This window comes from Artemia franciscana, chromosome 10 (genome assembly GCF_032884065.1).
Source record: "Artemia franciscana chromosome 10, ASM3288406v1, whole genome shotgun sequence".
Taxonomy (NCBI): domain Eukaryota; kingdom Metazoa; phylum Arthropoda; class Branchiopoda; order Anostraca; family Artemiidae; genus Artemia; species Artemia franciscana.
In genome coordinates, this window is record NC_088872.1 from 10318920 (window position 1) to 10333014 (window position 14095).

Genomic DNA, 14095 nt, shown 5'->3' on the forward strand with positions numbered 1-14095 from the left:
AATAGCAAAGTAAAATGGATGGTGTTTGCTGTGACTGAATCCACTCTACCACCTATTGAACAAATAAGACGCGACACATTTGCCCTATCCCGCTTTCGTCGGATTCAGTTTTCACCATTAAACCTGATTCAGTCAGAGCAATCCAACTAGCTCAGGTTGATGTTCTTATGAATGAGGCATTGCTGGCAATGGTTTATAAAATATTAATCATTTGTTTTGATCCAAAGTAAATCAAAAATTGTCATTTGGAGGAAAGACTTTAGTCACTGGAGGTGATTTCTCTCAGTGTTTACCTGTTAAACTCAAAAGTAAAAGCAGTGCAACACTCAATTTGTCGATCAAAAGAATCATCTCTGAAAGTATTTCAAAAAATATCATTAGTAAAAATTTGAGCGTTGATTGCGACAAAAAGGAAGCATTCGTGAAGCTTATCCTACAACTGAGAAATAAAAATATTCAAAAAAGAATTCTTTTCTGAGTTTTTCTATTGTGCAAAACTATTCGGTTCATCAAAACAAGCGTTATGCCTTTAAAACGGTCTGACTTCAACCGAAGTCAACTTAAAACTATCACTAACCCGTGGCGAGGGCCAGGGTTTCTCGTTTCTTTAATTTGTTTTCCTTCTGTTTTTTAGTTCATATTCCTCTTATTTTTACAGTCTGTGTTTAATCTAATCGTTCCTAAACTATTATCCATATAATTTCAACTTCACAGCTTAACTACTTTGTTTGTTTGTTTTAATGACAAACAGAATTTGGACAAACAAACACTTGATTTAATAAACATAGAAGTGCAGAAGCTCTGGATGTTCAAAAACTTACCTTCGTTGCTACTAACAGTTAAATCAAATTGAGGACGATCAAAATTGGACTCAAGCTTTACAGATATACTTGTTGAAACAGCCAAAGGATCTTCCTCCATCTGCGATAAAACAGCAAATGAAGCCTCAAAACCGGAAGGATTTTCATTTTGATATACGTCTTCAATTTCTAAAAAAAAAAACATTCATGTTCAGAGCCTAAAAAAAAATATATAATCTGCTCATATAAAACTGAGTAGTTTTTTTGTGGATTCTCTTTTTCAATGAAATGTAGTCCTCGAAGTCTTTGATCATTCTCTAGTTTCCGAAAACTTTACTGCAAAAATATTACGATTTAAGCTTAATAGTTTTGACTGCTACCTCGGTAATCACACACCACTACAGAAAATCATGCTTTCGATATTATATCTATATTTACTCACCATATTCCACTGGGACTTAACCTGATTCAGTCAGCCGTGGTACAACTAAAGTTAGTTAAATCTAAATCAACCTCCGTAATTCAACTAAGTTCTTCCCGATTTCACTAACAACTCCCATTCAAATTTAACCTAACTAACTTAACATCATAAATGAACAACACGACTATTGTTGCAAACAATTAAACTTTGACTTCGATGAATTTGTCCTTTTCTTTCAGTAATTACTCTTCAAGTATTTCTTATTGCATTTTACTTTAACAGAAATCTATTTCTCCCACTGTATCAAAAATGGCAATAATTTATTCTTGCGTCTAACGTATTTGAAACTTCCTTCAAACAGAGGAGTTTTCCCAAACCCATATATAAGGTGTAAATCCAATATGGGTGGTAAAGTCTAAAAGCTGAGAACTAATACTGAAATTTTTAGATCGAAGATATCAACAAACGTTATGTCTAATTTTGAACTAAGATTTTAAACAGAGTGTTTTACCTTAATTGTTTAAAAATCTACGAAGGCCAGGAAATATCCCTCAGGGCCCCCCACTAGTTAGGGCATGGTCACAATTATTCATCACCCAATATTTTCATGCTTCACGAAAACATAGCCATTTCGTGTCAACAAACAAAGGATTTTCGGCAATTTTCTATGAGCAGAACTGTTAAAGAGCCTAGACGTCTTTTGATTTTTCTAGGAACAAAAGTTTGTTAGCAAACAAAGGGCGTGTCGCTATTTCCAGGAGGCAGAAGTCACGTAATCCGCTATTAATTCCACTGGTCCCCGGGGGTATAAAACCCAGTACTAGAATGGAATTCTCGTCAGTCTTGAATTAGATTTTGAAGGTGATAAAACTCAAGTTTAAAAAATGGATAAGTACCAAAGATACCAACAGGTGAGGCTCTTTCTATATACCCTTTTCCACCACCCCCCAATTTTTTTAAAAACCCCAAAAAACAGTTAAAAACCCAACCCCTCTCTCACATAAAAAGTTTTTGTCTGGTTTTACCAAAAGCAAGGGTTAAACACAACTTAATCAATCTCCGTCAGATTTCGGTCTTAAAGCGAACAGCCGGTGTCGTGATAGTTGGGCAAAAGGGTAATTTCTTACCTGATGGTAAATTAAACTCTCTAATAGCGCTTAACCAGGGCAAGCAGACCTCAAATAAAGATACTTTTTTTCTTATCGAATCGACGAGTTATGATTGAACATAATCCATAATTTTTGAGGGGGCGACCTAAATTCTGACTAGTTTTATTTTAAGCCGTCAACAGCTATTCGCTATGGAGGGCAATCAAGTTATGAGTCGTTACTTAATCGTGAAAAGGGAAACTTTTATAACACCTGCTATGTCTGCTAAATCCCAGTTATGAAAAGGGGACGACATTTCAATGGAAAAGCGTATTATTTTCGCTAGAAATAAGAAACAAAGGTTAAATTAAATTTTAGTGTGAAATGGCTATATAAATGTAGGATATCTATGCCTCAAACTGAAGTGCGAGTAATATTCTTTCCTTATAGTAAAAGAAAATGGAAAATTTGACTGTATTAATGAATTATTATGTGAGCCTCCGGCCCTTAATAAGGTCAGATGTAACCTTAGTCTAAAGACTAAAAGTTTACTGGTTGTCTGACTTTTTTCCTCTAGAGCGTCCTGTTTATTAAACACATTTCTCGTAAATAGTTGCCTCTTATAAACAATATAGGAAAATGAAGCTTTTAGAGATGGGTCTACAGACTAAGGGGTCTCAAACACTCTTGCATAAAACTTTTGTAGCTCAAGTGTGAAGAGTGTTTTCATTAATATGTTATAGAAAGAATAAAAACGCAAAGAAAATATTTGCGGTCTGTAATATTCCCTAATTCAAATTTTTCCACTAAATACCCCTTTTCGCCTTACCCTCCCCTCTTACTAAAGTTAGCGAAGTCCCTTGAATCACTATTAAAGTTTAAATTCCACTCGCTAATCCCAGGGTTACACAGCATTTGCTAATGTTTGCCCCCATGGTTCACATATCAATACGGCATTTTTCCTATGTGTGGGCCACGTCAAGGTGGGTGGGGGGCAATGGGGTTATTTCTGAAGGCTAAATTCCATGCTTCTGAAATGCTTGTATATTTTCGTGTATTTTAACCATATATGTCCTTTTTATGAAATCTAATTTCCATAAATGATCAAATGAGACGTATTTTTTCACTACATGAAAAAAACTAAAATTTATTTTCTATTTCAGGAAAACTCTGAAATTCCCCCCAGCAAGAGGGCGAGGACGGGAGACACCCGAATCGTGCACAACACCCAAGATACAGCCCCATTACAGGGTGAAAATAATGTCCCTTCGGCTCCCAACTGCAATAAAGTTGTGGAGGCTTTGACAGCTAGGCCATCAGCGTAAGTCAAAGATGGAGTTGCCACCTCTTTTGGGCCTCCCAAGTCCCCAAAAAATGAAGTTCAGGGCTCTTTTATTACCAACGTAAGTAAAACTATTGATATTTTCCGTAAAGTTTTTTATTGTGCGGTGAAAAAATTAATCTTTTTCTAGCTAATGTATATTCTTTTCACCCCAATAAAGGGTCCCTCCTGGTAGTTCTCGAGGAACCCGTAGGTTCTAAAGGAAATAGATTTTTCATCATTCTTTAATACTAGGAACTTAATTTATTTTGTTATAATGAATTCATTCTTCAAGTGATTAGTAGTGTTCTGAAAATGTTCTAAGAGGGGGATTTCAAGATCCTAATTCTTAGATTAATAATATTCTTTTCAACTTAATAATGGACCCTAACGCTAGTTTTGAGAGGGTTGAGAACCCCTAAAAGAAATAGCTAAAAATAATCCATTCTTTTAGCGATTAGAGGTGATTTGAAAAAGGTGTTTTCTAACATCCTGCATTATAATGTTGAAAACTTAGAGCGCTGTCGAAGGGGAACCCTATTCAGGGAGGGGAATTTGAGGGCATTGCTTAATAGGATTTTCATTACAATGAAAATACCCCATTCTTGGGGTTAATAAAGAGTCCTGACATATGCTGCTCTTGGACTTGTGCTTATTCTTTCCACCAAGTTTCATCCTGATCTCTCCGCTTTAGGCGTTTTCCAAGATTTCCGCCCCCCTCTAATGACACTGGATCTGGAAGGGATTTAAAATAAGAGATCTGAGTTTCGATGTCCTTCGAAATATAAAATTTCATTAAGATACGATCACTCTTTCGTAAGTTTAAAATACCTCATTTTTTCTATTTTTTTTAGAATTACCCCCCCCCACTCCCCCAAAGAGGGCAGATCCATTTTGGTTATGTCAATCCCGTATCTAGGACTTGTGCTTATTTTTCCCACCAAGTTGCATCCCGATCCCTCCACTCTAAGCATTTTCCAAGATTTTAGGTTCCGCCTCCCCCCAACTTCCCCTTCACCAGATCCGGTCAGGATTTGAAATAAGAGCTCTGAGACATGATATTCTTCCAAAAACATCCGATCACTCCTTCGTAAGTTAAAAATACCTCATTTTTCTAATTGTTCAGAATTAACCCTCCTCCCCCGAAGAGGGCGGATCCGTTCCGGTTATGTCAATCATGTATCTAGGACTTACAATTATTTTTACCACAAAGTTTCATCCCGATCCATCAATGTCACCGGATCCAGTCCGAATTTGAAAAAAGAGCTCTGAGACACAATATCCTTCCAAACTTCAAATTTCATTAAGATCCGATCACTCCTTCGTAGGTTAAAAATACCTCATTTTTCTAATTTTTCAGAATTAACCCTCCTTCCCCCCAACTCCCCCAAACGGAGCAGATCCGTTCCGGTTATCTCAATAAAGTATCTAGGACTTCTGCTTTTTTCCCACAAAGTTTCATCCCGATCCCTCCACTCTAAGCGTTTTCTAAGATTTTTGGTCCCCCCTCCAACTCCCTCAGATGTCACCGGATCTGGTCGGGATCAGGATCTGGTCGTGTCTCAGAGCTCTTAAAATAAGAGTTCTGAGACACGATATCCTTCCAAACATCAAATTTCATTAAGATCCCATCACCCGTTCGTAAGTAAAAAATACTTCATTTGTTTCTATTTTTTCCGAATTAACCGGCCTCCCACTCCCCACCAGATGGTCAAATCTGGAAAACGCCTATTTCTAATTTAATTTGGTCCGGTCCCTGATACGCCTCCAAAATTTCATCGTCCTAGATTACCTGGAAGTGCCTAAAGTAGCAAAACCGGGACAGACCGACAGAATTTGCGATCGCTATATGTCACTTGGTTAATACCAATACTCCTAAAAAGAAGCATGATACTATTAGAAAAATAAAATTGCAACTATTTGGAAAAGTTGTTATTATTTAGAAAAGACTTGTTAATATTAAGAAAAAACTTACTAGTAATGCAAAAAACTATTTTGCTATAAAGAAAAAAAGTTACTATTATGAAAAAAAGTTATTACTATTAATAAAAGAATCGTTACTATTAAGAAAAAACTTGCTACTGTTATGAAAATAACTTGCTAATGTTATAAACAACTTTTTAGTATTATGAAGAAAATGTTACTATTAAGAGAAAAACTTGTTATTATTAAGAAAAATACTTATTACTATTATGAAAAAAAATTATTAGCATTAATACCAACAAACTTGTTGCTATTACGAAAAATTTGTTTTTATGAAGAACAACATATTATTATTAGTCGTTACAGTTAGAAAAAAAATGTTAGCATTGAGAAAAACATGTTACTATTAAGGCGAAAAACTTGTTCCTAATAAGAAAAATGATTTTATCAAGAACAAAATGTTATTGTTACTGGTCACTACTAGTAAAAAATTGTTACCATTAAAAAAACTTGATTATTATAAAAAAACTTGTTGCTATTAAGAAAAATTTTATTCCTAAGAGAAAGATGATACTATTAAGAAAATAATCTTGCAACTTTTCAGAAAAAGTTATTAGTATTAAGAAAAGACTTGTTACTATCAAGAAAAAACTTATTAGTATTATGGAAAAGTTTGTTGCTATTAAGAAAAATATAACTATTATGAAATAAGTTATTAGTACTAATAAAAAATTGTTACTATTAAGACAAAACTTGCTACTATTACGAAAAAAATTTGCTACTGTTATAGAAAACTTTAAAATATTAAGAAAAACATATTATGTGACAAACTTGTTACAACTAAAAAAAACAACTTATTACTATTAAGAAAAAACACTTATTAGTATTAAAAACAAGAGCTAACAGCTCATATGGCAGTTGTGACGAGGTCGGAAGAGCCAAGAGCTCATATGGTATGAGCTCTAGCTAAATTCTAGAAATCAAAAGATTGATTTAAAAGGAAAATGACAGGCTTAATGCCGGTTGGGATTTAAAATAAGAGCTCTGAGTCTCGAGGTCCTTCTAAATATCAAAATTCATTTAGATGCGATCACCCACTTGTAAGTTAAAACTACCTTCAATTTTTCTAGTTTTTCCTCTCCCTTCAGCCCCCCAGATGGTCGAATCGGGGGAAAACGACTTTATCAATTCAATTTGTGCAGCTCCCTGACACGCCTACCAATTTTCATCGTCCTAGCACGTCCAAAAGCACCAAACTCGCATAAGCACTGAACCCCCCTAACTCCCCCAAAGAGAGCAGATCCAGTCCGGTTACGTAAATCACGTATCTAAGACATTTGCTTATTCTACCCACCAAGTTTCATCCCGATCTCTCCACTCTAAGCGTTTTCCAAGATTTCCGGTTTCCCTTTCCAACTCCCCCAATGTCAACAGATCTGGTCGGGATTTGAAATAAGAGCTCTGAGACATGTTTTCCTTCTAAACGTCAAATTTCATTAAGATCCGGTCACAAGTTTTTTAGTTTAAAATGCCTCAATTTTTCTAATTTTTCAAAATTAACAACTCCCAGCTCGCCCAAAGAGAACGGGTCCGTTTCAATTATGTCAATCACGTATCTATAACTTGTGCTTATTCTTCCCATTAAATTTCATCGCGATCCCTCCACTTTAAGCGTTTTCCAAGATTTCCGGTTTCCAAGATTTCTATTTTCCCCCCTCCAACCTTCTATGTCCCCCGATCCGATTCAAATTGAAAATGGAGCATCTCAAGACATAAAATTCTTCTATATATCAAGTTTCATTTAGATCCGATCACCCATTCGTAAGATACTTTGATCTTCACGTTTTCCAAGAATACCGGTTTCCCCCCTCCACCTCCCCCAGTGCCACCGGATGTGGTCGGCATTTAAAATGAGTTCTAAAGCACAAGCTCCTTCTAAATATAAAATTTCATAAAGATCTGATCATTTTTCAAATTTTCCCGAATTACATCCCCCCCCCAACTCAGCCAAAGAGAGCGGATCCGATCCGGTTATGTCAGTCACATATCTTGTACTTTTGCTTATTCTTCCCACCAAGTTTCATCCTGATCTCTCCGCTTTAAGCGTTTTCCAAGATTTCCGGTCCCCCCCCCCCCAATGACACTGAATCCAGTCGAGATTTAAAATACTCCTTCGTAAGTTCTGATTTTTTAAATCAACCCCCCCCCCAAATTCCCACAAGAAGAGCAGATCCGTTCTCGTTATGTCAATCACGTATCTAGGACTTCTGTTTATTTTCCCCACCAAGTTTCATCCCGATCCCTCCACTCTAAGCGTTTTCCAAGATTTTAGGTTTCCCCCCAACAACTCCTTCCAATGTCACCGTATCCGGCCAGGATTTAAAATATGAGATCTGAGACACGATATCTTTCCACCCTTCAAATTTCATTAAAATCCTAACACCCATTCGTAATTTAAAGATACTTAATTTTTTTATTTTTTCCGAATTTTCCGAAGAAAAGACTTGTTACTATTAAGAAAAAACAATTATTTGTTTTATTACGTTTTATTATTCGTATTATTACGAAAACTATGTTGCTATTAAGAAAAATTTTTACTATTATGAAAAAAGTTGTTAGTTTTAACAAAAAAAAATGTTAAAAATTAAGAAAAAACTAGCTAATATTATGAAAAAAACTTGCTATTGTTATAAAAAACTTTTTTGTATTATGAAAACATGTTACTACTAAAAGAAAAACTTGCTACTATTAAGAAAAAACTTACTACTATTATGAAAAAAAACTTCTCAGCATTAATAAAAGAACTTACTGCTATTAAGAAAAATACTTTTATGAAGAACAATATGTTATCATTACTCGTTACTATTAGAAAAAAATTGTTAGTGTTAAGAAAAACAGCTTACTATTAAGAAACAAACACAATTTTGTTTTTTTCTATTGAAAAAACGTATTAGTATTAATACAAAAAGAACAAGTTGCTATTAAGAAAAATGATTTTGCCCAGAACAAAATTCAAAAATGATTTTGTCAAAATACGAGCATTATTACTCGTTACTACTAGAAAAAATTTGTTAGTATTAAGAAAAACATGTTACTATTCAGAGACAAACTTATTACTATCAAGAAAAAAACTTTTTCCTATTATGAACTAAAAACTTATTAGTATTAATTAAAAAAAAACTTGTATGTATTAAGAAAATGCTTTTTCAAGAACAAAATGCTATTATTGCTCCTTACTATTAGAAAAAATTTGTTAGCATTATGAAAAACTTGTTACTGTTAAGAAAAAACTTTTACTATTATATAAAAACCTTGCTGTTGTTATAAATAACCTGTTACCATTAAAAAAAGGTTTTACTACTATCAAAAAAATTGTTGCTATTAAGAGAAACCTTGTTACTATTACGAAAAACTTTATTACTAAGAAGAAATATGATACTATTAAGAAAATGAACATGCTACAATTCAGAAAAAGTATTAAGAAAAGAGTTTTTACTATTAAGAAAAAAAAATTAGTATTGCGAAAAACTGTGTTGCTATTAAGAAAAATTTTACTATGAAGAAGAAACGTATTTCAATTAACAGACAACTTGTTAGTATTAAATAGAAATTATTAGTAATATTAAAAGAGAAACTTTGTAGTATTCAGAAAAAAACTTGTTACTATTTGGAAAAAACCTGTTAGTATCAATAAAACCCGTTAATATCAAGAAAAATTTTGTTAATATAAAAAAAAATTGTTAAGTCTTAGGAAAAACTTACTATTATTGAAAAACTTTAGTATTATCAAAACAATTTATTAATAAAAAATTCTTACTATTAAGAAAAAAACCTATTACAGTGGCAATTTTACAGTAAACTCCGCCTGTAATCATACAGCCAGTCCCAAGCCTGGATAAAGGAGGAGGGTTTGGCGGCAGACTAGCAGCCTGCCCCTAAAAAAAGATTTGCCATAGAACCGTCTAATTGAGAGCCAACATGATACCGACTATGCAACCTGCCGACGACTATGGACCGCCCCCGGACTCCTTGACGACGAATTCGGACCGCCCCCGGACACGATTTTTGAAAACGAATTGCGAAATTAAACTTGGTTTTTGGAACGTAAGGACCATGGTTCAACTTTCTAAAACTGAACAGGTTGTGAATGAGATGGACAATTATGGCCTTGACATCCTAGCTCTGTCGGAAGTCCGTTGGACTGGTGCAGGTAGTCAAACCCTCAAGAAGGGATCCACAATCCTGCACAGTGGCACAGAAAAAAAGAAAGAAGCAGGCGTCGCCATAATGCTGTCGAAATCTGCGTCCAGAGCCCTAACGAAATGGACGCCTATAAATGAGAGGATCATCGTGGCACGGTTCACAGGTCGCCAAGCTAAGTTAACAGTAGTCGCATGTTACGCACCAACTAATGAGGCAGACGATACCACAAAAGATAACTTCTACAACACCCTACAAGCTGTCGCCAAGGATATCCCCAGCCACGATCTCGTCTGCTTTGTTGGTGACTTCAACGCCAAGGTGGGGAGCGACAAGTCCTATTGTCCTGAGGTTCTTGGGAGCCAAGGCCTCGGCGAAATAAATGAGAATGGGATACTGTTAGTTGACTTCGCACTAACAAATGATCTTATCATCGGAGGAACCCAGTTTCAGCATAAAACTATCCACAAATACTCATGGAACTCGCCTGATGGTCGAACCCACAACCAGATTGACCATATCTTGATCAACAAAAAGTGGAAGTCAAGCCTTCAAGATGTAAGAGCCCACAGAGGAGCCGACGTCGCCTCAGACCACGCCTTGATGATTGCAAAGCTGTCCCTCAAACTGAAAGCCACAAAAAAATCCCAAACCAAAGAGAAACCTGCCTACGACTCTGAAAAGCTCTCAAACGCAGCAGTTCGTCATAGGTTCAACATACAGCTTACAAACAGGTTTGAGAGCTTGGCCCTAGATTTGGATAGAGAAGCCACTGTGGAGACAACCTGGGCCACCCTAAAAGAAGCCTACAACCAGACAGCAATAGAAACAATTGGGCACAAAAAAAGACCCAAAGACGAGTAGTTATCCGATAAGACATGGACCCTTATCGAAGAGCGTCGGAAACTAAAACAACGTCTTCTAAATGAAGGAGATAACAGCGACACAGTCTTGAGTAACCAGCTGTATCGATACCAAGACAAGCTGGTGAAAAAGAGCGCAAGGGGAGATAAACGGAACTTTCTAGAACAAAAGGCAGCTATGGCAGAAGAAGCGGCCAAGCGCGGCGATTCCAGAGCCGTCTATAAAATCACCAATGAAATCATCGGGAAACGTCGCAACCTAAATGGACCAGTAAAAGACGGAAACGGGAAGACAGTCACAGCCCCCGATGAAATCTCTGAAGTTTGGGCCCAACACTTCGAGAAAGTTCTCAACCGACCTAGTCCTCCGAACACAGCAGATATCCCCACAACCCCTTTCCTGGAACTTCAAATCAATACGGAAGAACCGTCAACCGAAGAACTGGTACAAGCCGCTCGCAAACTGAAGAACGGCAGGGCACCAGGAAGCGACAAGATATCAGCAGAAATGATTAAAGCCTCTTTAGGCGCTTGCATAACTGTGTGGATCACATTCTTTGCATGTATATGGAAATCAGAGAAAGTCCCCGAAGAATGGAGAAAAAGCACACTCATCAAGCTTTTTAAGAAAGGAGATGCAGCAAAATGCGATAACTGGAGGGGCATCAGTCTCCTTTCTATCCCGGGGAAACTATTCTCACAGATAATCCTTCGTCGCATCCAGACAGCCTTAGATAAGCACTTGCGAGACGAGCAACATGGCTTCCGCCCATCCCGCTCCTGCTCCGACCTTATATATGTCCTACGCATGATGATCGAGGAATGCAATGAATGGAGGCAAAAGATGTACCTTGTCTTTGTGGATTTCGAAAAAGCCTTCGATTCAATACACCGAGATTCGCTGTGGAATATCCTCCGATATTACGGCATTCCAGAAAAACTTGTATCCTTGATCATTGCCCTATATGAAAACACCGAGTGCTGCGTTCGGACCCACGAAGGAAATACAAGGTATTTCCATATCATGTCCGGTGTCAAACAGGGGTGTGTCCTCTCCCCCTTGCTTTTTATCCTTGTAATCGATTATGTGCTCCGAGACTGCACGGGGTTTGGTATCCAAATCTGCGACAACAAACGACTAGCAGATCTTGATTTCGCCGACGACATCACCCTGATGGAAGCAAACAAGGAAAGGCTCCAGGATCTTCTCGAAGTAATCCGAGAGAAAGCGAGTCTATTGGGACTAAAGATCAACTCGGACAAAACAAAAAGCATGGCAACGAGCGACTCACCACTGGGCTTAAAGTGCGGGGACAATACAGTAGAGCAGGTAGTGGATTTTAGATACCTTGGAAGTACAGTCGAACGAACTGGATCCAGCGAAAAGGAGGTGCAGTCTAGGATTGGACAAGCCAGTGGAGCTTTTAATCGACTAAAGCCAGTGTGGCGATCGAAAAAGTACTCCCTGAAACTGAAAATGAGGCTGTTCAACAGTAACGTCATCTCCGCCCTCCTTTATAGCTGTGAATGTTGGAAACTAAACCAACACCAAGAAAAGAGGATTCTTGCCTTCGAGAACAACTGTCTTCGCAGAATACTGAACATTAACTGGAGAGACCACACAACCAACCAGACTGTTCGGTCTATCTCGCGCCAGCCCCTGGTAACAGATGTCATACGCCAACGAAGATGACGCTAACTGGGGCATGTTATCCGTATGGCGGGAGATAGACTCCCCAGAACTGTACTGGAGTGGCAACCAGAGGGAACCCGAAGAAGAGGGAAGCCGAAGAATACACTTCGTCGTACGTACCAGCGGGACCTAAAACACATCAATGCGATAGTCCAACCCCAGTGGGAAGACGTCTGGGCAGCAGCACATATGAGGGACGACTGGCGGCTCTTTTTGGATGCCCTGGGTGCCTCTGGCGGCACAGGAGGAACTAAGGTCTAAGGTAAGGTAATTGAAAAATTAACGGCTAGTGGAAATAATATTAAACTGCTCGTTCCACATACAATCAGAAATCAACGACCTATTGCTACGGATACTCGTACCTACACCGATTCGACAACCTTTCCTTCGTTGTTAAAACCACTTTCTATGGTTTAGAATAAAGCTAGAATCCTCATTACGGAAAGCAATCGTTCAAGAGTTATCCCAGTACTTCATCTCGAGTCATTGTATATTCTTTCGTGTGCATATTTTACTTTTTCTCAGCTTAATGGTGACCTCCCCCATCCCTAAGTGTTCCGCCATCTTTTACCTCTGATCAGAATAACTATAATCTTCGTAATACCAAAAATCATATTCAAGTTCCTTTTACTCTTTGTGTAAGGTCAGATTTTAATCATTTAATTGCGAGTCATAGTGTTTGGAATAAGTTGCCCGAATCAGCTCAAAGGTGCCTCTCATTCGGTTTGTTCAAATAAACTGTTAAAAATTCTTTGGCTTATTAGAAGTTGTTTTATCTAATTTTTTTTCATATATATATATATATATATATATATATATATATATATATATATATATATATATATATATATATATATATATATATATATATATATATATATATATATATATATATATATATATATATATATATATACATATATATATATATTATTAAATTGTAGTTTATTTAATCTACTTAATTAATTTAGTCTATTCAATCTATTTAGTTTTTCTATAGTTTTTATTTGATTTGTTATTTTCTTTCCTTTTCCTTTTTGCTCTTCTCTCTGTAAGTGATCCGTTTGTCATCCCCTTCTTAACAGACCAAAGACCCTTTGGGGAATAATAAATGGAATATTGTATCTGTATTTCATGATGAATAAATCTTATTTTATCAATGGCGCAATTTCTTCAAAACTTCCTTTGGTTTTTTAAAAAAGCGCTAGTGCCATTGGATCATGGACAAATTCCCCACATAAAAATTTGAAATGTTTGGACTTCTACTAGAATGGAATTCCACTCTAAAATTTATCCTTTGATAAATCCTATAGGACCCTATACGAATTGACAATGCAATCCCTCGATAGAGATCCACAACTATTTGAAAATAGAATAACCGAAGAAATGTTTACAAAAACCCATGATATCATTGTATTGGATTTGTGTGGTATTCAAGATATTACTATGGTCCGAACACACAGAGTACATTTAGAGTGTACCTTTGCCAAACCATTGGAGGAGAGAATAGCATTAATCTCCCTAAATCAATTTGAAATCTATTGGAAAATTACCCCAAATGGCAGTGTTCTACTAGCCTCGGCACCATGAACACAAATCAAATAATCAATGTATTCAGTTTAGATCCCTACATGTCCAAATAAAAATCCTATTGCATATCCTCGGATTTCTTCGACCATATTCAAAGTGTTAGCAATAACCTTATCAGTGCTAACAGTAGCCGATCAGCTTTAAAGATGGAGCATTATCTCCATCTTTAAATCTTCGAAAAATCAAATAATATTGA

General features: G+C 36.6%; 1 protein-coding gene across 8 annotated transcripts in view; it reads right to left on the reverse strand.

Annotated features, from left to right (window-relative positions):
- The window catches only part of LOC136031768 (zinc finger and SCAN domain-containing protein 2-like), a 63313-nt gene that overhangs the window by 16937 nt on the left and 32281 nt on the right, over positions 1–14095 (reverse strand). For 7 of the 8 annotated variants that reach the window (XR_010618577.1, XR_010618576.1, XM_065711517.1 and 4 more), the window contains one exon: positions 822–989. The exons of the other annotated variant lie outside the window; for it this stretch is intronic. Coding sequence is in view for 5 of the 7 variants with exons in the window: in XM_065711517.1 (XP_065567589.1) it covers positions 822–989 (168 nt within the window). In the remaining 2 variants the exon portion in view is untranslated. The remainder of the gene's footprint in view (positions 1–821; positions 990–14095) is intronic. 8 annotated transcript variants of the gene reach the window in all.